The following is a 25,415-nucleotide window of genomic DNA, read 5'->3' as shown; positions in this document are numbered from 1 at the left end:
CACAACACACTGAACTTCAGAATCACGGACCTGATGAATGGCCGCCGTTTTTAAACTACTAAGTTTGCTGTTTTTTGCATCAGCAACAGAAAACTCTTTCATTAAGCATTCCTCCCCTTCTGAGACCACCTGAAATGCAAGGGCAGGTGTCTCAGCTTCAAGACAGAAGTTAAAATTTTAGGCAGATATGTGTAATTTTCCTGAAGTCTCTCCTTCTACTCTCTAGTTAAATAAAAACTTTTTGTAGTAAGTCCTTGGTCATAAAGGAAAACTGTTCCTTGAAAAACAAACTAAGGGGGAAAAGAAGCATGAAGAAGCATTTTTCATATGCAAATTAAGCACCTTCTGAGACAAAGAGTCTTCAAACAATGAAGATTCAATACAGTCCAAACGCTGCTCTTCCTCTGTGTGGCTTTCCCGTGAAAACAAACCCTGTGTCTGTACTTGTCGTTTACTCGTGCGATACGAGCTGTTAGAAAAACAAAAGCCTTTCAGCAATCCCAAATCCCGTAAGTCCCGCCACAGCCTCCTGAAATATGTCCAGCTTGGAGCCCGACATCACTTGGGCACTCCTGCCTGCCTGGGCTCCCCACAGATCTCTCATTGGCCGGCAGCCAGGGGCTGTGATGGACACAGTCTGTACCACTGGAGCTGGCCACTGCCAGGTGACCACAGTCTCTCTTCAGGGGGAGAAAGGGGTCTTCACAAGAGGAGGTTTTGCTTCCTTCCCTTCTTTCCTGTCGGTTCCCAACAAATCAGAACTGCTGCTGTACGCCATCCACAGCCGATCACTGTGCTCTGGGAGCTGAGGCAAAGCACTCTTGTGAGTTCTGTCAGCTACAAGGCAAAGGCCAAAGCAGAAAAACTAATCTACAGAGGAAAGTCTCTTCCTCGTGAGAGGAACCATCGCTTAGAGAGATAGTCAGTCATTAAGATGGAGCCAAAGACAATCTAATTCTCACGGCCCACTAGGAACTGGATCAAGTTGTGGGTATGGCTCATTTGCCGTTTTAAGGCAGAGTAGCTGGGTTTCTTCAACAGGGAAAATGTCAGCCAAACCACTTCTGGTTGGATCCTGGATGAATGAGCTACTTGAAGAATCTACCTCTGTCAACTCATTCAATAAGGCGGTTTCTCTCATGGTCAGAACTATAAAAATACGCCCATTGGGGAGGCTATATAGAATTTTTCACTCAAAAGCACAAATCCCTGCCAGAATTATAAAACATGAAGCCCTGGTTTCAATTATTGGTACAGATCCTTTTCTGAGTGAGGGGAACTGCCAAGTCCTCTCTATGACGAAGCCACATTTACGGCCACCTTTCCATGAGAATCTATGTTTCTCCTGGATAAAAGGGCCAGCTGATTGCAGCTGAGATGCCAGAGACTCCACCGATGACCAGATGCCGAAGGCAGCTCTGGACCACCTAAGCTGCTCTGAGCTTCCTTCTGCTTCTTGCAGCTGGAGGTGTGCTGGCCCAGAACACTTCCAAGAAAAGCCAAGGCAGGTGTGTGTGAGGTGGTCCCTTCCCTGCGAAACTGACTGCCTACGGAAATCCTCACAAAGAAGCTGCCACTCAAAAATGGCCTTTTCTTCTCCAACCCAACAGAAGTTGTTTCTCTAGTCACTAATGAAAGAGGTGTGGTTCTGAGGTCTGATTTTGCTGGATTTCAATTAGTAGAAAATGTCTGTGTAGCCTCATTTGGGAAATTACTGTGGAGAAATTCCTGATGAGCTATCACCACAGTAGTTCAGAACCGTATTAGACAAAGAAGAATTAAAAGCTGAGATTGCCCACATCACCCAGGGAAAATAGCACTTTTTTCCTATGTCTTCCTTCCCTTCGCTGAAACACTGGCTCTGTCTCTAGTACATCAGCACCTTATTTACATAATCTTTGTGATGGGAGAGCAAGAGGGGGATGAGCTTAGCTCTCCTGAAGCAGCCCCTTGCAGATGGAACACTGCAAGTCCTCCTTCAGGCCCCTGCATTCCAGAGCTTACCCTCCTCTCCAGAAGCAGACCCAGGCTGTGAGGGGCTTCTGGTGGAGATTTACTGGGGTTCCCACACCCGTGCAAAAAGATTCATGGGCTAGTAAATAGCCTGTCCTTAACAGCCTCCAAACATTGCTTTCTGTCACACTTGGCATTCGGGCCAAAAGCTCATAGGTCTCCAACAAACACAAAGACAATTGGAAAGAGACTTTCTGGGCCATAGGCAAGAATGTGAGGAAAACTGACAAGACTCTAAACCTAGGTGCAGAAAATCGGTCTCCATTTAACTCAGGCCTTCAGTTATTTGTCTAATCATGGAATATTGCCTGCCTACTGTCTATCTCCTTGCTCATATTGTCACTTACTATAAGTCAGTATGTATGAAAGAGCTGAGAAATTTTGAACTGCCAGGAAAGAAAACTTACTGACCCTCCCTCAACTATATTTAGTCCTTCAAACCCAACTTTGGTTTTCTTTTTAAGACTTAAAATGTATCAAGTAATTGCTATTTGCTGGGACACAGGTTATTGAAATGCTTCTACAAACTGAATTTGGCTATCATTAAAAAAGGAAGTGCATAGTGATATGTATTGAACTCCCTAATGATCTTCACACTATTCTGAGAAAAAAAGAAAAAAAACTTTTAAGAATTTTCTAGTAGAAACATTTGACCTTGAACTCACCTGCCCCTTCCTTTTTCTATTCTGGGGACCGTGCTTAGAGGCATTCAGAATGGTCCAGCGTTTGACACACCACTATAGGCTCTCCTACAACACAGACTCTAACAAAACTAGGCTGTCTCAGACCCCAGCAACACGATTGTTTGCCCGTATACCAAGAAGGTTGGTAAATCACCTAAATCTGCATATAATGTGTGTCCAGGCAGACTTTGAGGGGGTTCCTGCTGTGAGGCCTAAAGTCCTTATGAGATTGCCTAAGACAAAGAAGCACGTCAGCGGGACCCATGGTCGTTCCATGCGTGCCAGGGATGTTCATGACAGGATCAAGCGGGCACTCCTTATGAGGAGTAGAAAATCATTGTCAAAGCGTTGAAGGCGCAAGCACAGAGTCAGAAGGCAAAATAAATATAGAGTTTTTTAAGTAGTAAAAGTCAAGGTTTGGTAAAAAAAATAGTAATTTTCTAGTAGGGAAGGAATGGGTGGAAGGATCTGGCTTCAGGATGCCAGTGATGCCAGATGTCTGACTGGCAATGGGGTACAATGTTAGAGAGTTTGAGCTACACCTGTTGTAAGACAACAGCTGTAAGAGGCAGCAAAAGGCTCTCCACTATCTATCGCTCTTGAAGTTTGTAGCTCCTCATGGACAGTGAATCAGATGTGGTATAGTCACAGGAAGTCCTAGGATAGAGTCTGCCAGTATTGGTATTTATATATGGTACTTATCCATTAATCATATCAATTGCCTGTTGTTATCAATAATGAATACCATCACTGTTTGTGAGTCTAACAGCATATTTATTTTGAATTTGAGGACACTCAAACACATGTTGATTTGTCTAGTTATGCAATCAATACATGCTAGAATTGGAATTAAGTCCAGATTCGTCCCCTTATAATAGCAATGTCTATGCACATTGTAATGCTTCCTAGGGCTTGTTGGGCCTGAAAACCTCTATGCTCAGCACCTGGTATAATCACCACTTTCAATAGAAGTCTGAGGTTCATGTGGGGCCTGGACTCCAAGGAAGGAAGTAGGAACAGATCCAGCTCTGGCATTATGGACGATGGCAAGTTAAGGAATCCAAATCTTAGGTAACAATTCAGACTTTTCATAAAATAGCTTTCTATAACCTAAGAAGAAATTAATCTAAATGAAAATGGATTACAATTAACAATTTCAAGATGAGGACTTGAGTTTTGAGACTCACACTAACGTCTTATGTCCTTTAAAGAATATGTTGCAGCTGATGAACCCATCTCTCAAAGAATTGTCTACTCTATAAAATCAATAATGCATACTCAATAAAATAATATTAACTACATAAAATAAATTAAATATTTCCCTTTGGGACATTTAGCAATGTTGAGAATAATTAATTGTCATAGTTATATGAACTGATTCATAGGCCCCTATGCCATACCATGGAAGTGTTTGCTCTGAATCCTACACAGCACTGAAGAGCTAATACAGCAGAAGGTAGAAAATAACAGAGCTATAGTCATATAAAATGTATACTGCTATCAAGTACTCCACTGGACATCATCCTGTTGTCCAAAGATCACTACTGTCTTTCTTCCGTTTTGCTCTCTTCCAAACAAATGGTGATACGCTCTATCTTGAATGCTAGTAATAAATTCCAGCTCTAAATTTTGAAACATGATGCCCCTTAATAACAAAAGCAAGTTAGAGGTATGCTGATTTTCAGTATTTTAATGATATATTTCTGATCCTTCTCCCACACCCTTCTCTCTTCTCTCAAACTATCAATCTTGATTCCTCTATCTCCTAAGTGCTGAGCATACAGCCACAGGGCACCATGCTGGCTTTATGGCTCTGCTGTAAGGCAGGAGTGTCCATTTATGCTACCATGAAAATCATCATCTCACCATCCTGCTAGCCTTCTTTTGGTATCCCTCTTCCTCTCCCTGTTCTCTGCCCATCTAATGCTTCCTTTCTCTTCAAAACACTTCCCATCACTTTGATCTTATGTTCTTCTGTGCTCAGGAAACATATTGGCCTTATTCTGATTCTGCCATTCTTTTATTACTGCCATTTCATTCTTTTCTTAGAATTCCATTCATGCAGAAAAGGCTAAACTAGGCTGCGACTTTTAGAAACAAAACTCACTGTATCTCAAATGTATGGCCATTCAGAAATTCGGCTCTTACTCATGTGATATATACAGTGAAGAGCATTAGGTTTCCCATCTTTGAACTGTTCAGAAAGCCACTCCAGCTCCATCTTGAAATGCAATCATTTCAAACTGTGGTGTTCAAGTGTGCCATGAAGGAGAAGGAGAGCCAGGGAATTGGTCTCTCAACTTTTCGATGCCTTTCCCTGGACGTAGCAAACATCCTTCCTACCAGCAAACAATAAGCTAGCCCATAGAAGAGGCCTGTAAGTAAGTACCATGTGCCCAAATGTTCCAGAAAACAGAAAAACCAAATGAAAGAGGTTCGATAGGCTCTCACACAAACCCACAATAAGTTCAGATCCTGTCCTACTAGACGAAGACGTAAAATGTGCTGAAATGAAAGTGAGCCTTGTTTTCCTGACTCTCCGAGTTGTTTTTATTTTTTTTCAAAATTTTAGGTAATTTTTACTTTGTGCTGTAAAACAGACTGCATGTATTTTTTTTTAAGTCTCTTTCTTGTAGGTAATCAGTTTAGAGAAATTTTGCTAAAAACACAACTATAAATAGCAAAAAAAAATACTTTACAACAGTCATTGTTTTTTAGTTTTTTGTTTGTTGGAAATGTTTTCTTCAGTTTGTTTTACTTTTTTTCTTCTCGTGTGCTTTCATTAAGAATTTTATACTATGTATTTTGATCATATTCATCCCCCTCCCCTAAGTCCTGCCAGATTCTTCTCCCATTCACCCATCCTACATCATGCTCTTTCTCTCTTAAGAACACAAAAACAAAAACAAAACAGCACAAAGAGGATGTGGAATATGGTTGGTGTTGGCCAAGTTCTCCTGAGCATGAGGCTTGCACTCCAGAGTTTTTAAGCATAAAGCACCCCACACATCTATCTCCAGGGGTACAGTGGAATTTCCAGAACTGTGTCTGACAAGCTTCACCTTATAATCACCTGTGGAAGGAATTGCTGATAGACTGAATCGACAAGAAAACAGAAAAGGAAACATCGCATTTGACCAAGCTGGGTCTCTGCCTTGTGCCTCGACTGCATTGTGGAACAGCAGAAAAGGTGTGCTTCCAAGACAAGCAGACGTGGTAGAAGTATCAGAAAGGCCCATGACTGTCTCACTCTACCCATGAATACCACAACGTTTAAAACTTCCCTCTCTGCCCTTTGTTCTCTGAGACAGAAAGGACCTGGCAGTAGTGGACAAGGTCCTACTGAGGAGAAAATAGTGATAAAACCTGGCAAGATATAGGTTTATCATACAAAACGACCTGATGGCATATTCCCCCTGAGCGGCCTCCCCCAGAAAAGCTCCAAGCTAAGGCAGCTGTGTCCACTAACAGATAAGGTAAGTGATGGCTGAAATGGTCAAACTTCCTGTGTGTGGTCACACAGTTGTGCAAGGAACAGCAGGGCAAGCTCCTGCAAGGTTGCCATCTTGGAGCTGTTCCTGTTAAATGAGATGATGTTCATTCGTCACTGACAGCTTTGGGGGGAATAGATCAATAAGCACTTCCCTTTGGGTCACTTCCTACTGTGTTGGATTTATATCTGCAAATGTTTAAAGAGTTCCCATTTACCTGGGGCTGTATGACTGCTATAATTGCCAGAGCTGAGAGAAAGCTGCCTTCCGTCTGGCCTCTCCTCCTGCAGACAGCAGGCTCAAATCCATGTCATCTCAACCACAGAACAGAAACTCTTTGAAGGAAAACAAATGCTGCTTTTCTCTTTCCTTAAAAAGAATTTGTTGAATTGCCTGGAAAAATCAGACAGTGACTTGCAGAAATGCTTTCTTTCAGGTTGTCTCGCTGCTGGCAGAAGAGGACAGATCACCATAATGGAATGTCTGAATGGCTCATCAGGGTCAGCGGTAAAGATTACACTATCTCAGGCTCTCCTAACATCACAGTCAAGGGCAGGTTTCTCTTTTGTAGAGGTGAGGTCTATACATGTACTCTCTCTGACCAGTGGAGAATTCCCCGGTTACATGTCATCTCCACACAAGCCCTGATGCGGATGAGCATGAACTAACAAAGAAACACTGGCTAACTTGTAGCAGCAGCTCCTCACTGTGCCCCTGAGGATTCTCAGATATTATCAACTTGCACTTAATCCACCAGTAAGTGCATGGCCTCCAAGATCTACATAAGCACAAATATGCATGTGCTTACATATATGAGTGTATGTGTCAATATCTTTCATGGTAATAAATAGTGAAAATAAATGTTTTTTTCTCTTATTCCTCCTACCCCCACTATACCATTCTTCAGACTATGAATGGCTTTCAAGTAACACTTACATGCAGAAAGATAAAAAAAATAAAGATAAAGGGAAAAGAGAAAAGCATAAGAAAAGCATTCAAGTTATAAAGATAGGAATATTGACAATTTCATTTTTGAAATGGTACATATGCTTATTCCAGAGTAAACATGGGGGGGGGGTATATGCTTGTGTGCTTGTACACATGTGCTTGTAAGTGTGTGTGAGGAGAGTTTGTGTGTGTGTGTCTATTTCTTTCTTTCTTTGAAATCCCCAAGTTTAAGTGTGTTTATGGTTTAGATATGTTTATTGCAGGAAAAAAAAAAACATTTGTAATGTTAAGAAAGGTTGTTGGAAATGTTACTAAATCAGGCAAAGCAAAGGCTTTCTGAAATTTAACAAATGAATAGATACAGTGTGTCTCTTAATCAGCTCTTAAGAGCTCCCTATAAAGAAAGTAGTTGCTTTCATTAATGGCTGGCATTCATTTGTGTCAATATTTTTTAAAGCATGGATATTGAGTAAATGTAAATTTAACACCTAACAACTTCCTTTGCACTATTAATTTAAGAAAATCTTTTTTGTTATTATCATTTATTACAATTTACTCAATTTGTATCCTGGCTGTGTCGCCCTTCCTCATCTCCTCCCAATCCCACACTCCCTCCCTCTTCTCTCCCTATGCCCCTCCCCTAGTCCACTGATAGGGGAGGTCTTCCACCCCTTTTATTTGACCCTAGCCCATCAGGTCTCAAAAGGACTGGTTGCATTGTCTTCCTTTGTAGCCTGGCTAAGTTGCACCCCGCCCCCAAGGGGAAGGTGATCAGAGAGCCTGCCAATGAGTTCATGACAGAGAAAGGCCCTGTTCCACTTACTAGGGAACCCACTTGGAGACTGATTCTATGGGCTACATCTGAGTTGGGATTTTAGGTCCTCTCCATGCATGGTCCTTGGTTGGGGTATCATTCTCTTCAGGGAACCCAGGGCTCAGGGTTTTTTGTTTTGTTTGATTTTGTTTTTGTTTTTTTGACTCTCTTGGTCTCCTTTTGGAGCTCCTGTCCCTTCCAGCTCTTTCTATCTCCCCCTTCTTTCTTAAGATTCCCTGCACTCTGCCCAAAGTTTGGCTATGAGTCTCAGCCTCTGCTTCGATACCTCAATCAGTAGAGTCTTTCAGAGGCTGCCTGTGGTAGGCTCCTGTCCTGTTCCATATTTTCTCCTGCTTCCAATGTCTGTCACATTTGTTCTTCTGAATGAGGGCTGAACATCTTTTCTAGGGTCTTCCTTATTGTTTAACTTCTTTAGGACTGTAGATTTTAGTATGTTTATCCTATATTATATACCTAATATCCACTTATGAGTGAATATATACCATGTGTGTCTTTCTGCTTCTGGGTTGTCACTCAAGATGATCTTTTCTAGTTCCCACCATTTGCCTGCAAATTTCATGATTTTTTTGTTTTTAATAGCTGAGTAGTATTCCATTGTATAAATGTACCACAACTTCTGTATCCATTCCTCTGTTGAGGAACATCAAGGTTGTTTCTGGCTTCAGGGTATTACAAATAGAGCTGCTACAAAATGGTTGAGCAAATGTCTTTGTTGTGTAGTTAAGCATATTTTGGATATATGCCTAGGAGTGGTATAGCTGGATATTGAGGTAGCACTATTCCCAATTTTCTGAGAAAGAGCCAGATTGATTTCCAATGTGGTTGTACAAGGAAAAACAATAGCATATTCAACAAATGGTGCTGGTCTAACTCAATGTCTACAAGTAGAAAAATCCAAATAGATTCAATGTATCACTCTGCACAATACTAAAGTCCAAATGGATCAAAGACCTCAATATAAAACCAGACACACTAACCTGTTAGAAGAAAAAGTGAGGAAGAGCCTTGAACTCATTGGCACAGGAGACAACATCCTGAACAGAACACCATCAGCACAGTCTCTAAGATCAACAATCAATAAATGGGCCTCATGAAACTGAAAGCTTCTGTAAAGCAAAGGACACTGTCATCAGAACAAAACGACAGCCTGCATATTGCGAAAGGATCTTCACCAACCCTATGTCTAAGAGAGAGCTAATATCCAGAATATATAAAGAAATTAAGAAGTTAAACACCAAACAACAAAGTAATCCAATTAAAAATGGAGTACAGAGCTAAACAGAATTCTCAATAGAGGAATAGCGAATGGCAGACAAACACTTAAAGAAATGTTTAAAGTCCTTAGTCATCAGGCAAATACAAATCAAAACAACCCTAAGATTTCACCTTACACCCATCAGAATAGCTAAGATCAAAAACTCAAGTGAAAACATATGCTGGAAAAGATGTGGAGAAAAGGCAACCCTCCTCCATTGCTAGTGGGAATGTAAAAGAAAGTTTTTCCTTACAGAGCAAAGAAAAGAAAATTCTATTTGTCCCTACAAAAGAAAATAAATTTCAAATAAGTCAAAAATAAACTAAAAATCCCTAATGCAATTATCGATAAGAAGTGATAGAAGAAGAAGGCAAATAGCAAATAACAAATACATATCCTAGACCAGGTATTCTAAATATTTACTGCAAAAGAGCTGTTCATCAGATCTTCCCTAAGCCCATGCCAATATGTTATCTTCACTCTAGGAATAATAATAATAATAATAATAATAATAATAATAATAATGAACCAGGTTTGGGGAGACCTTAAGAAGAAAACACAAAGGCTTTGAGAACTTGTCCCAAAGTCCTCCAACAGTTAGGCTAAAGCACGAGCATGTGAGTTTCGAAGTATATTCCAGGTATCAGCAAGAGTCACTGGAACTGGAAGATAAATGTAGACTCCACCCATTTCTCAGTTTCTGCCATCCATATTTTTTCTTTGATCTGTGAAATTTTTATGAGGTAGACTAGGTAGCTGTGAATGCACCTTAGCAAATATGACATACTCTAACTGTGTTGCTGACAATGAAGATTGGTATTCATGAGTCTCCTAATTAAAGGCACTTTTCTTCAATACACCATCTAACCGTACATACCCAGCTCAGTAGGTGGGGATTATAATTTAATACACATGATGGCAAAAGTGGTCTAGATCCTTCTTTGATTTCTATATTCCTCTATAGTTTTCGATAATGCGTTTAAAAAAATCATCTTTAATCCAATAACATTTTTCGCACCTACTATGCACAAACCATTGTGTCATAATCTAGATTAGAACATACCTCAGTTCTTCCACGTGGCACAGACAAAGCTAAGTTCAGCTCCTAAGCAGTGTGCTTCCTACCGCCATTTTATCAGCACATTCGAAAAATAAAAGCTACATAAGAGCATTAAACATATGGAGAAAATTTCTAATACCTTTTTCTCTCAAAACATAGTGCCGGCTCACTCCTGACACTTCCTCAGGGATTTCAGCCATCATCTCCTCAGCCCTCTCCTCAGATAGTGTTTTGTAGTATCTCAGAGAACTGCCAAGAACTAGCTCCCAACACAAATGTCCCAGGTACAGTGTAAGGAACTTAAGCGCTGTTCCTATTGTCTCCTCTGTGAGCCCCTCTCTACCATTCCTGCAAACAGAATCACAAACACAAATATGAGTGGAGACCTCTTTAGCAGAAACTCACTATTTCAGCCAAGTATACCTCTGGGTTGTGTGAAGCTATCTGACTATTTCATACTCAGGGTGAAGCCAGGCATGGTGACCCAAGTCTTCAGTCCCAGCACCAGGGGGCAGAGACAGGCGGATAAAGGTGAGTTCGAGGCCAGGTGAGTTTGGTCTACAAAGCAAGTCCAGGACAGCCAAAGCTACATAGAGAAACCCTGTCTCAAAACAAACAAATAAACAACAACAAATCCAGTAACCTCAGAGTAAAGTATAAAATGACACAGGTGAAGGTTGCAGCAGAGGAATGACTTCTTGCTCACCGTATAGAAATCGGGCTCCTCAGAATAGAGGTCATGTGTAGACCTTTGTGTCCTAGTGACACTGACGTGCACAAATGCCTTTACTTCACATTCCTTTACTTCACAAATGTCTATCCTCCTATTTACAACTCTTCTTCCTTTATTCTGGCCACTTAATTTTACTTATCTTTCAGTCTCCAATTTATAGGTGACTCTTCTTCTGATCCCCTAAAAATAGGGGAGGTGCCCACAGCACCATGTCCTTCTGCTGTAACAGCACTGTCATACTCTGCACACCTCATTGACCTGCTCTTATTCACATTACTTTGTAAGGTCAATGAATGTAAGCAGTGTCTATCTTCTTCCCTATTAGATATTGGTGCCTCATGGTGCCTGGAGACAGTCGGGTTCAGTAAATGTTTGTGACTTGAATAAATTAATCCTTTATCATATAGTAATTTATGACTTTTGATTATTAAATGATTAATTGTAGCAATTTTAACCTTAAAAAAATAAACAAGTCTCCGTGCAGCCGTGCAGCCTGCTCTGGAATTGTGATGGGAAATATTCAACCATTTTTCATTCAATTGATCTTCTAAACCCTGAATATTGTAGTCATCCTTATAGTTATCCTTTTTTTTTTTTTACAAAAAAAGTTTAAATTTTTATTTGAGTTGGAGTGAATGGCATGAGATTTGCTCATTTCCTCTTCTACCTGCTTCTTACTGAAGTTCTAACCAAAAAACCTCAACTTCCTCTTGGCAACTGAGCAAGTGTAAGACAAGGGCAAAAATGAATTGGTAAAACAATTTTTCACTCAGTCAGAGGACCTGAGAAGGAGTTTTCCTCAAAGGACCATATGAACATGTGAACGAGTGGGCTCTTGATGTTTGCTGTCACTTCCAAGTGGACAGCTAAGCAAATGCTGTGGATAGGCTAGCTTCCGTTCAGGTCCATAACCTGAATGTCTTAAAGGGAAAGAAGGCACCCAGCCAGGGACAGCAGATACAAAGTTACTTGTAAACAAAGATTAAATACACAGAACATAAGAGATGCAGAAGAGAGAGGAAAGACCTAGAACAAATGACCTGAGAGATACATGATAGAAGAAAAGGGGAGAAAGAGACCCTTCTATAACGTGAAGAGGGGCGTATCTAAGAAAGGCTTTGAAAACCAGGGTATTTGACATAATAATGCCCATGGCTTAAGCATATCTTGAGCAACAGAAAATGATGTTACAAATGGAAAAAAAAAAACAATAAATCAAAGGTATGGTGTCAGTAAAACATATAACTAATAAGTTATTCTGTGAATAATCTCCTATGACAAGTGTACCAAACACGTACTTGAATGAGTAAGTGGCTGGGGAAGGAAACAGGGAGGCTTTAGAAGAAAATATGAATACAGAGTAACAAATGAATCAGGACTCATCCAGAAGAGAAATGTGCGCTTTATTCAATTTTCCATATCCTGGAGGGCTGGTGTCATAACATCCACGTCCCATTGGTGAGTTTGCTGATGCCCTTAAAAATGCCGGACACCACAGTTCTGCCAGATGCTAATTGAGGAAGATGAGAATTCAGACAATGAGTTTACCAACAGTGACTCCCAATACAGATTGGATCTTGTGTTTGTTTTGTTTGCTGAAACAGGATCATTCTGAGTAGTCAAGATTGGCCTTGGACTTGCTATAAGGTCGAACCTGGTTTCAGTCTCAGGGTCTTCCTGCCTCAGCCTGCTGAGCGCTGGAATTCCAGGTGGATCTCACCATGTCTGCTGTGGCTCAGCTCTTATCTAAAAGCTCCTTAGAACACCCTGGTAAGAATGTCAGCAGTTGTTACATTCCTATCCTCTCATGGGAGCATGTAATTGTAGTTTGATGTATACATTCTCCTTCCTCTTTAGGAGACAGAACGACCGTGGGAAGTAAGAAGTGTACAGGAACAGCGAGCTGTCACCCCCTGGGCAGATGTTACATGCTTTCAGAAGATTTCTCTCAATTCCAAAACTGAGAAGCATTTTTACAAAGAAGATATGAATGATCCCCTTTAACCAACTGTTCAAGTATCCACTGCTAAGTGCAGTGGTGGGTAGAAACTCTCCAGGATTCTCGTGGCAGGGAATAAAACATTGCCATTTGGAACAGCACAGAGTGCCACGGGCCCCATGGTCTATCACTCAATAAGCAGTAATTGATGATGATGATGCAGAGTCCCACGGACCAACGAGAGTTCTACAGAACTACTCTCTTACTTATCCTACCTCCCACCTGGACACACATCTGGCCAGAAATACAGAATCTTTTGACTCAGTCATTACCAACCTTTTTAACTACAATAAAAACTGCTTTAAAGGATCACTTCATTTAGAAAGTTTCTGTAAACTTCCAAACATCTATTGACCTGTTTATTCATCTGTCTGTTAGTCTATTGGGTATATAATACATTCTCAAGCGCTCTCTCTCTCTCTCTTTCTCTCTCCCTCCCTCACTTTCTCTCTTTTTCTCTCTCCCTCTCTCTCTTTCTTTGCCACACACACACACACACACACACACACACACAAAAGAAATGGCATTACGGATGCAGTTTTTTTCTCTACATAACAGAAGATTCTTAGGTCATAAGAATTTTGCTGACTACAAAATGTTTGGAAAATAAGAAAATAAATAATATTCTTTTATACTGTGTAATATTTCTTCATTTCACTTGAGCCACTGACTTAGAGCAGTGAAGGTAAATGGGAGAGTAGCTGCCGAAGCCGGCTTGATACCCACCTTTACCAGAAGTTAGCATGCTTTTGGAGGCTTTCAGAGGCCATATTGCCTTTGTTGCTGCCTTGATAAGAAACACATATAGGACTTACACCGTCTCTAAAACTGATCATCTAAACCACAAGAGAAATTCAGTAACTACCTGTCTGAAGCATCTACCTGACACCATGCGTGAGTCTGCACTTACAATCTGAGTTACGCTTGCGAGAAGTTAAACTTTATCTACCATCCCAAGATGTGGCCAGGAAACAGATCTCTCTTATTTTTTTCTGTTTTGGAGTTCACTGGTTAGACAAAAGCCTTCCATTGAATTCCAACTCTGTTATGTACTGTGTGACCTTGAGGATGCTACTGAATTTCTCTGAGTCATCTTTAGAAATGAGGATAAAATTTTAAATGTGAACATAATAAATAACTTGCAGGTTTCTTGAATACTAAAATCTTAATATGGGAAACAAAGAGATTGTCTACACCTTCGGTTACTAACATTAAAAAGAAGCACTGAAATTCATCTGCTGACATTCTAACCCTCAGTACAGCATGGTACAAGTGCATTTGCAAATGTGATTAAGATGATGTCATTAAATCAGCACAATTCTACTGGGACGTATGTCTTTATAGAAAGGGGAAATTTAATGCATCTCACTGAAAAAAGACAGTGTAAAGGAGGAGACAATGACCACTGAGCTCTTCTCACATCCTCATCCATGTGAGGCTCCCAGACTCACTGGAAGAACAGCAATACCAAGAAGTTTTCCCCTAGGGCTCATGCACAAGAGAACCTTGCCTTCCTTTTTCCATGATATCATCTGCCTGCATATCTCCATGTCAGAAATGTCCGTGTACACTGTGTTCATAACAACCCATTTTCTGGGTTCTTGTGGAGAATTAAGGTCAATATAAAACACCCTCTTTTTCATTTGGCGTGGGGACTATTTGCCAGCAAAGTTGCCAGGAGTCTTTTACATTTAGTATTCCTGAATGTAAACTATCATTCTTAAGAGTTGCAGATAGAAAGCTAAATTGGTATTATGCTTTGGAACTCCTCACTCCCTAACAGGCCTATACATTAAAGGCAAGGTTTGCAGGGTGTAGAGACTGAGAACAGTGGAAATCTTTAAGAGGTGGAGTTATGGGGAGGTTTTAGAACAGTGAAGATATGTGCTCTAATACTGTAGGGACCATCGTGTCCTTTTTCCCCTTCCTCCATCTATTTCTTCTACCATAGTATACTCAGAACCCCTACCATCATGTACGGCCAAACCAAAGCCTAAAATACAATGAAGCATAATTACTACAAGCTGAAACCACCCAAACTGTAAGCAAAACCAAATCTTTTTAATTTGATCATTGGTGATTGACTTGGATGTTTCATATAGTAACAGAAGGCTGACTAATGCACTCAATTTTCTACTGAGAAATCATCCACAGTAGGGCATAGTGGTACACAGTTGTAATCCCATCACTCAGGGAAGCACAAGCCAGTGGATCTCTGTGAGTTCTAGGACAGCCTGGTCTACAAAGTGAGTCCAGGACAGCCATGTCTACACAGAGAAACTTTATCTTGAAAAACCAAAAATGAAGACAAAGAGAAAGAAAGAAAGAAGAAAGGAAGGAAGGAAGGAAGGAAGGAAGGAAGGAAGGAAGGAAGGAAGGAAGGAAGGACAGAAGGAAGGAAGGAAGAAAGAAAGAAGGAAGGAAGGAAGGAAGGAAGGAAGGAAGGAAGGAAAGAAAGAAAGAAAGAAAGAAAGAAAGAAAGAAAGAAAGAAAGAAAGAAAGAAAATATTTCACATACACACAAGCAGATAACACAGAATTTTTCATTTGGGGGAAAATATTTTATCACTAACATACTACCAGCATCATAATAGATACACCTTGCATTTGTTACAATAACCTATAGTATTCATTTGTGTTATTAGTTTACTTGGGGTAGTGTCAAAATAATGTATTTCTACTAAAGTCATTCTAGCTTATCATTTTAAACCATTAGAGTAAGCATTATTATTCTAATACAAGCCAATGTGTTTTGTCAATCCTAAAGTAATAACATCATTACCGCTCTTTCTAATTTGTCACTACTGAAAGGGGGAAGAGGGTGGGATTGGTGAGTCACAGCATCTTTAGCTCCTCCTAATTCTACTATTCAAAAGCACTGAGAACCCCTCATTTGGGTGGATGACTGTACCTTTATCCATCTCTATATCCCCACTGCTTAACATGTGATGGGCATTTAATAAAGGTCTATCAATTACCTGAATCAACAATTGCTTAAAACTCAAAAAGAGTCACAGGAGCATAAAAAAGTCAAAGTCGGAAACCATCTCACCATCAATAATAGTCTAAATTAAAATTATTGTATGATTCTTTGTGTTTCCTAAAATTAAAGCAAAATTTTCAATGTTCTCTTAGCTTCCCTTTAATGCTGTGTTTGGAAGGATGCCATGACAATCCCTCCGGTTCCTTCCTGTCGTCTCCTTCAGAAGAGCCAACTCATTTAGACACTCTGGGGGCTAGTTTGGCAGCTGTCGCGCTCAGGATTATGAATCTTGAGCCCTAGCAATGGCAGCTGTAGTGAACCTCATCTCCAGTATCTGCCCTGGCTGGACTCCAAGGGCCAGTGCTGCCAGGACAGGGTCTCTCATTACTGGACTGTCAGAACCTCCTGGTGGCTACTTTCCTTCAGCCAACCTTGATGAGAGGAAATACGCCTTTAATTCAGTCCTTCAGACCGTGTCACATTGAGGCTGCCTGCACTAGACTGGCACTGTGTCACAGGCTTCGGTGGAGTGTACAAATCCGTGTGAGAGTTTAAAGCTAAGACTAAGAGAGCCACGTCAGAAACAACTGTTATGACCTGTGTCCTGTGCTGACAACGAGTAGTCCATGGCAACAGCCTCCCTAGAATCAAGGGATGGATTAAAGAAGGAACGCAAATTATTTAGGGGTGGTGTTTGGCTTCCCCTTCTGTACCCTGCTAGTCTGTTCATTTACACTGCTTACAAAGTGAAGGAGACATTTCAAGGTCTCTGGGTGAATGAATGATCAATCTGCACTGGGTATAATGGCCTCACACCTGAGCGAAGGGGCATAGAGCCAGATTACATTGGAGCCAAGGCCACTTGCAGCAGAGACTTGAAATCAAAACCCAGAACAATATTCATAGGCAGAACAGGTTCCATTCTCAGTAAGAAAGTGTATTTAATAGTTTGTTTCAACAGTTGTGACCTCTATAGAAAAGGAGAAAAACTCTGTAACCAATAACTCAGAAAGTGTCTCAAGTACAGCAAAGCCAAAATGTGGCAAGATTTCTCAAGCAAGGTATGGGAAAATGTCCCAAAGAACTCACTATCATTAAGGGTTACCATGATTCTTTAGTGTTGTGCGTAATGCAGTGTTTCTCCAGAATACTTCTTTATACTTGAAATTCACGTCATAACCTTTTTGGATTCTAGTTCAAGCCAAACGCCATTTATTTACTTAAAATAATATTTATTTGCAAAGTTACAAATAACTTCTTCATCCTCTTCCTTATTGACACAAGGTCAAAAAAAGCAAAGAATATCAAGCTAGTATCAGTGCACTCCAGGTGTTTCTATCCCAGGAACCTGTGATGAAATAAATGGATTAGTCAAAAAAAAAAAAAAAAAGGGTTTAGAAGTTAAAACATAAATGAATTGGAGCTAAAAGTAGAAGTTGACTTGGAAAATCTATGTACACCTCCACAAAGAATAGCAAACACTTAAAACCTATCCCTTCAACTTGCTCACACAAAATAAATATTAATAAAAATCATAAATGCATGCAGATATGTCTATATGCTTCTAAACTCATAAATCCTTGCATATAAGTTTAAGTAATTCTACAGAAAAAGCAGCTTTTTACGTCTTTGCTTCCACATTTACTTCATTAAAATCAAAACGTATTTAATCATAAAACTACAAAAAGTTTAAAAACATTATACTCTCCCTTACGTCTGTATTTCACTGAGAATCAGCAAATGTCTCACACCTCAATTGTACCACCCATGAAATGAGGAGAGTAATAGCTTCTTTAGATGGTACTTCTTAACTAGTATATGAAATACTTGTATTTCTTGTAATAGTCACAAATATTGGGAATTATACAGTCATCAATGACTTATAAATAATCATTTCAGGACCTCAAACTGGCAAAAATATTGAGTTTTCCTCACTTGGCCCCCTAGAATATTCCCACAACAGACCTGGATTTTGGCCCTACTCTTAGCCCTGGTCTAGTAACGCCCTTCCCAGCCTTACTGACAGAGCCCCACCCCCGTGACCAGTATGATGGAGTGAAAAGTACACAATCTAAAATCTGGAATTAGCTCAGAGACACTGATCCTGAAAGAAGCTACATCTGACTGGGATCCTTCACTATAGGATTTAGAACTAAGGAATTTTCACCAACTCTCATCTGGTGTGGTTCTTAGAAGCTGTCATTAAGCAGGTGCGTGATGAAGACATAATCACGTCTAATTCTTAGCTATATGACAGAAGCCACTCCCTCCTTCCTGTTCCCCATCACATGGAGCACTGATGAGCAGGCACCATGGGGGTTTCCTTTGTCAGAACGCAGGATAACTGTTGGACTGCTGCTGATAGAATCTTGGGGGAAAATGTGGAAAGAAATTCAGGTCCCCAAACATAGCCATGTTACCCTGCCCCCAGTCTCCCTACCCACTCTCCTTTTTCACAGATAAAACACAAGTTTTGCACAAAACTCAAGTCATCTTAGAAGCACACAGGGGACATGGGTAGAGAACGCATGGGAAAGAGGAGCAGTGTGTGGCTCCAGTTTTCCTGGGGTGTGAGGCTTCAGAGAGAGGACAAGAGAATATTGAGAGGGAGACAAGATGTGAGAAGGAAAGCAAGTGGAAGAAAGGGGCAAGGAGGGAAAGAAAAGGAGAGATACAGACTCCAATTAGGAATGGTGGTACATACCTGAAATCCAAGCATGGAGTCCAAGGAAGGAGCATTATCTGAGCTCAGGGCCAACCTGGGCTGCACAGTAAGACTGTGTCAATAAAAGCATCTAACGTTATGCTCTGAGACAGTGCACGAGTAACCACTGCCTCTAAAACTGAGTGTGCTGCCCCAAAGGAAAGGGATGGGTTCCAGAGACTTCTGCTTGTTCATGGATGTGGACTTAAGCTGTTTGCATTTAACAGGGCACCTCTCAAAATGTAATTTCATCTACACAACTGACGGTGCAAAATCAGAATGATAGATTTTTCAGTAACTGTGAAGTCAACACTTTATTTCTTAAATTATTTATTAAATAGTATGAGTTTTACTATAGATCTTGAGCACCTAAACACTGAACTTGGAAGTCACAAATTAATTCATAATTTCATTTTAAATAAAAATACTGAAATTACTACAAATTTTGTTTCATGGTGCTTGCTCAGGCAAATGTAGCTGTGAAAGACAAGGGAGGATTCAGAAATGTGGCATTTGCATTCACAGATATCCCATTTGGAACTGTGCAGCATTATAATCATTAGATCTCATTTTACCATGGATCTATTTCTATTTCCTATATTGGCATGCCCCGCTCCGCACCACACACACACACACACACACACACACAAACACACTCGCACAAATGACCGCAGACATGTCAAAGCCTCAGACTGACACTTCTTTTAAAAGACTCTGCTTTCTTTCTTTCTCAAAGACTCGAGGAAAGTCTTCATGTTGCTATTGAACCTTGCATTATTTACACCTTGACCCTGAACAGCACAAAGAGCTAGATGAAGGTTATGAAAGAAACAGCTGGGCCTCTACACCTCCAGAAACCCCATTTGAAACACTGAGAGGGAAACGCGCTGTTAAGATACAAGCTCAAGGACGTGAAGGGTGAGTTCTTTAGACCTGGCTCAGACTCCGCTGGTAGACTCACATGTGACGGAGGACAATTTCCACTGGCTCCTTCAGTCATCCGGAAAGTGACACTTCATCAACAGTTCTCAGTGAGGCAGGCAATGCTCACAGTGTTTTTAGGTGTCTCCTCCATTGAATAATACCATTTCTGTCTTTAAAATGAGAACAAAAAGCAAACCTGAGGGTTGAATGCCACATAGCCAAACACTGACTCCATATACCCTTGACCCACGGAGTTTTAATCTAAAAGTTTAAGTGGGTTTGGGTTGTTGTTCCTTTAAATACACCTATAAGCATAGAAGTATTTATCTAATTGTGATTTTGTTTCACAGGTGAAGTGACAGCAGATTTGATAATATAAAGGTATTTAGTCACAACGCAAGAACTGTTCCCCTGGAAGGCGCATCAGTTGTGATTTAATAGTGGTTTCCTGGGAAGTATCTACTGCTGAAATCAGAAACAGTGGAAGGGCAGCAGGTGACCATCAATAGGAGGCTACCTAAAGCAGCTTGGCAAAGCATGGGGAGTCTTTTCCAGGGGTATTTTGGATTCCACCACTAATCAGTTTACCCCCTCCCTTTTCTATTGACTGGCTATCCCTTCAATGGAGCTCGCCGGCTATTCTCAGAGCGCCCCCACCTCCGCCTTTAAATTAGCTAACTGCCTAGCCACGAGGCAGGTAGCAATTTATGCCAAACAAATCACGAGGCAGGAGCCAGTGAGGAAAGCCTGCTTGCTCCCCTTCTGCTGTCCTGTGAGGTTGGGGGGAGGGGTGACAAATGTCTGTGGGTTTGTAAACTGTACTAATTTACAAGCCTGCTGTTATCTTTCCAACGTAACATTCCCTAGAGGAGTGCTGAAGAATGATCTAGTAACAGCATTCAGCTCCAATCAATAGCTAGGAGATTCTAAAACATGGGCGCCTATTTAATACAGCATCATTCTGCTTTTACACCATTTGAAGAGATACTTGAGGGGTCTATGATATAAGTCATTTTGATGTTAAGGTAAGGAAACTAAACAGGAACTAATATGTTGCTTCCTAAGCCTCTCCGTGAAAATGACACTGTGAAGCAGAGCTAGAATTACGTAGACTGTCACAGCTCAAGGAATCCACTGGGATGATTCTCCAGCTTCTCAGGGCAGCTACCAGTTATCAAGCAGAAAGTTCTGGTCTGTGCTTTGCAAGTGTTTTAGTCAAAAAAAATCCTCTTTTCACTTTCAAATTCTTGGTCTCTGAATTAGACCTCTCCATAGTCTATTGAGTTAGGAAACATCTATGAGATTATGCAAGTCAGAAATCTAAAGTGTCTGCCCCAGTACACTCCACAGCCAAACCAAGTTATTTCTCACCTAGACTGTTCTAGTAACTTCCCACTTGGCCTCCTGGCCTCCTCTGCCTTCATTCCACTCCACTTCTACATTGCCAGAATGGGTACTTGAATCTGTCCATTGCATGTGTATACACCCATGGAATATACATGAAAGCCTTTAAAGGACTGGCCTAAACCTTCATGGGCTGCAAGTAACTCCAGGTCTGGCACTAGCTGTCCTGCACCTCTTTCTCGACTGCATAGCCACACTAGTATCTGTTTAGATCCCTCAAATGTTCTATGTACCCTGTGATAAAATGGCCCCCACACTTTTCAAATGGTTATAATTGTCAACATTCTTTTCCTAATAACGCCAGTTACTCTGTCTGTTCTCATCTCAAATATTATCTCCTTAGGGGAAAACTGTCCAATTCCTTTGCGAAGTCCTTTTCTTCCCATTCAAGTCAAATGTATTTGCTTTAGGTCCTCATAGGATGATGTTTACTTCCTCACTCTCCCAGTGCTTGGGGTAATCAGCAACACTGTCTACCAATTTATTATGTATTTTCAGCTCTGAGGCCATAAAGTAAGTATACAACAGTAGGTATCTTAACTAAATAGCTGTGTAAATAATAAAATTCATGCCGAATGTCTTTTTCTTCCCATTGAAACTTCATGGGTGCCACTGAAAGGAAACGGTATTTTATATGTAAACAAGTGAGTAAAAAGATTATGTCCCCTTCTTTTTCCAGTTTCATGCCACCAGGTGGGTGAAAAAGTCTTTGTTCAAACAGGTCTTCTGACTTCCAGGCCTCAGCAAAATGTGTGTGTGTGTGTGTGTGTGTGTGTGTGTGTGTGTGTGTGTATCCCACCCAGTTCACTTAGCATCGCTTGTGGATGCATGTATCCATGGTTGACAACTAGGGCTTGGACAACCTATGCAGGAGTTTGTCCTTCTGAAGCTCTTTCTTGCCCTCCCAGGAGCCACTGGCTCCCTGTAACTTCATGGCAGATCAAGTGTATTCTTGATCTTGAGTAGTATTTCCTACACATGACAGAGAAAATGCACACACAGAATCTCAACAATATGGTTGCCTGAATACGACCGACAATGACACCAAAGTCTTGCTATGTAGCTCTTGGCTGGGCTAGAACTCACTTCATAGACTTGTTTGGCCTCAAACTGACAGATATCTTCCTGCCTCTTGTTCCCAGGCCCTGGGATTAAAGGTAGGCACTATCAGTTATTCATCAAATCCATTCTCAGACCATATAATCTAAAATCATAATTGATGCTACAAGAAGTCAGATGCTAGGGCTGAGGAGACGGCTCGGTAGAGAACAGCACTTACTCTGCAAACAGGAGACTCTGAGTTCAAAGTCTCAGCTCCCGTGTAAAAAGCTGAGCCTGGCTGATTCTTGCAACCCTGACAATAGTGAGCAGACCGGGCAGATCCTGACAGCTCAATGACCATTCAGCCTGGCCAAGAAAACAATGAGCTACCGGTTAAGTGAGTAACCCTGTCTTGAGGCGATTAGGAAAAGAGCAACTGGGGAAGACATTCTGTATTCTGTTCTGACCTTCACATGTGTTCACCAGACAAAACACACATGCACACACAACACACACACACACAATGTAGATGCCCAGGCTCATTTTTGGACTTACTAAAATGAGGATTGGGATGAGTTTCCACAAATCTACATTTTTCAAATTAAAAGGGAATATATGATGCTTGCGATCCAGAGATATCTATGTGCTTTTCAAAGTTAATTTCCTAGCAAACAATAAGCTTTGTAATAATTGGGAACAAACCTAGCTTGAGCGTTCCACTAACAGCTGTTGAATGTTCATTGTCTGTAAAACCTTAATGTAAACTTATATCTTCAGTCATACAAGAAACATAATAGACATAAGCCTTATAAAATGAAGTACAAAAGATCTGATGGGTCTCCCTGATTTTCCTAATATAAAAATAAAATGTGATTTTCCAAATTGTTTTATTTGGATTCTTTCTTCTGAGAACCTTTGATTGCTAACCCAAGAATTCATAGGCATTCTAGTGGTTCACGACTTTCAGGTGGCTGTTTTGTGAACTTAGGTTACTTTGAGGCAAATTACAGTTAAACATCAAGGATAGAGCATTAGAGAGAAGAGTGTAAAAAGCCTTCAAAGATCAGGAAGGTTGTTAGTACTGAAAATAAGGTGAAGTCATTAAGAAAGTTTTAAAGGCCAAGCAATTACTGGAGGTCCGAACAAGGGTAGAAATTAGACCCAGGCAGGTAAGGATGCATATAGAAAAAAACAGCACCAGCCGCAGGTCCTGGACCTTGCGTTTTACTTAGTAGCAGGAAATAATGATCCTTCGAAGCAAAGCAAAGTCAGAAATATGATCTAAAGTCGCATGAAGTGAAATTTAATTTTTCTTAATCTATCATGAGCCCAGAACCGCACTAGGAACTCCCTTCATCTCTCAAAGCAATTTGGCAGCAAGGCATTTAAGCAGTGTTTTAATCTGACAGGCTAAAATAGAATAGAGTAGACTGAGCAGCTTAAACAGGAGACATTTATTGCTCACTGGTCAGAGGGCTCAGAAGTCTAAACTCTCGTCACCAGGAGATCTTCTGTTTGTGAGGATCTGTACCTTGGTTTCTCAGCCATCCTCTCACAGACTCTCACGTAGCAAAGAACAGACCAGTGTGCCAACCCATTGAGGAATTGCCTTGAATTGCCTGCCTCAAAATACTCCAACTCCTTTTACCAACACATTGGGATGGAATGTTTAGGGATGAAGCAGTGAGGGAGCCGAGGTCTGTGGTCTCTCTGATATGCACTGCTTTCCACTATAAATCTCTGGCCCGGAACAGCCCCAGTAAGGACTAACAGACAGGAACTGGGTGCAGTTTCTGTGAAATCCGGTTCTCAGCCTTTCTCTGTACATGTATGACTAAAAGGGTCTGAGTCTTATGAGGTTGCCTAACAATGAAATCTTTTTAGAGGCCTCTGGATTAAAGGAAGTGCAATAATAAATATACAAATGGATGAATGAATGAATTAAAAAAAAACATTACCCTGCCTTTAAGGAAATATACTAATACGATGAAAGCCGAGGTAAATATTACTGTCCTAAAAAGAAAAATATGTCATGAGAAAAATATAGCACTCTAGATCTTCAAAGAGAAGAAGATTGCTTGAAATAGGAAAGGCCTATTGAAATAGGAAAGGTGTTGAAAGAGGCACCTGGGATGGATTATGAGCCAGGCAGGAAAAAAAATGGCAAAAAAATGTGTATTTGAGACAAAAAGTTGAAGGAGCACCAAGTGTTCACGTCAAGCAAGAATACAGAAAAACTCACAGTTGGGTTCAAAGTTCCAAGCCTTTTCAGGCTGAATGGATGGCAAAGACTGGGGAAAACGGAGGGCAGTGATGACACACTTCATGACAGCTGGTGAGTGTTCAGTTGACTTAGACCCCAGGTAACAGCAGAATAGTATCCAGGCTGTGGTAAGTCAGGTAAGCGGTTTACAGGTCTGAATTTGTGTGGTGAGGTGGGGAACAGAACGCAAAAATACAACTGGAGGCAGTCTCATTTATGTTTGCTCCCTCGGTGGAACGGTAGGTGTGAGAGAGAAGCAGGTCTGGGTTTGGTTTGGATACGTGATAAGAGCAGAAACAGAAGGAACAGAGAAAATCATTCAGGGAATAGTTAAGAAGGAAATGAAATGAAGCTCTGAGAAAGTCCAGTTGTTTTATGATATTTACAACGCAGACACCGGCGGACTCTCACTGCTGTGGGAGTCGTACGAGACATGAAATAACAGGGAGTGCGCATCGCAGCTGAGAGGGAGACAGAGATGCGGAGGGATCTTCCTCAAGCATGCTATTTCATCTTTCGCATCTCTGTTTCGTCGGCTTTAGGAGCGGGCAAATACAGCATTTATGATGCAGAACTCTTGGGACGGATTCCTCTTACCCAGTGCCTCGAAGTCATACCTTTACTCCCTGTCGCTCACTTTGTACGGATGGAACTGGGCCTTTTCAATAATTCTGCTTTGCCAGGTACCATAGAAAAAGCATTATCACTAAACAACAATGAGAACAGTAGACAGAGAAAGTACTCCCATACTAGACTCAACATGTGGCACTCAGTGGGCCTGTCCTGGGTCATCTTCCCGGTATCCAGCTCTTATAGGAACGGTTGCTCTCATACACAGCTTCCATATACTGACAGTACCCTATACCCTGGGACGCCCCACCTGCAGTACCTTCCAGGAAGTAATGTTTCAAGCTCTGAGGCACAACACACCCGGCAAAAAGTCCACGGATATCCAAGGGGCACCTGTGAAACTTCCTTAGCATCTCTTCTACTAAAACAGTGGGCCATGTTATATACTTTCCAATGAAGTTTCAGGTCTTAAGTGTGACTTCGAGGGACACATTCTCTAATTTACTTTC

General features: G+C 41.0%; 1 protein-coding gene across 3 annotated transcripts in view; it reads right to left on the bottom strand.

Annotated features, from left to right (window-relative positions):
* Nxph1 (neurexophilin 1) overlaps positions 1-25,415 on the bottom strand; it is a 316,808-nt gene that overhangs the window by 223,696 nt on the left and 67,697 nt on the right. The window contains exon 1 of one of the 3 annotated variants that reach the window (XM_060374262.1): positions 19,666-19,789. The exons of the other annotated variants lie outside the window; for them this stretch is intronic. Coding sequence (XP_060230245.1) covers positions 19,666-19,704 — 39 coding nt within the window. The 5' untranslated portion in view covers positions 19,705-19,789. Of the gene's footprint in view, positions 1-19,665; positions 19,790-25,415 lie in introns of those variants that run through there. 3 annotated transcript variants of the gene reach the window in all.

Source organism: Meriones unguiculatus, chromosome 21 (assembly GCF_030254825.1).
Source record: "Meriones unguiculatus strain TT.TT164.6M chromosome 21, Bangor_MerUng_6.1, whole genome shotgun sequence".
Lineage (NCBI taxonomy): Eukaryota > Metazoa > Chordata > Mammalia > Rodentia > Muridae > Meriones > Meriones unguiculatus.
The sequence above is the reverse complement of the archived record's forward strand: the minus strand, read 5'-3'. Positions and strand labels throughout refer to the sequence as shown.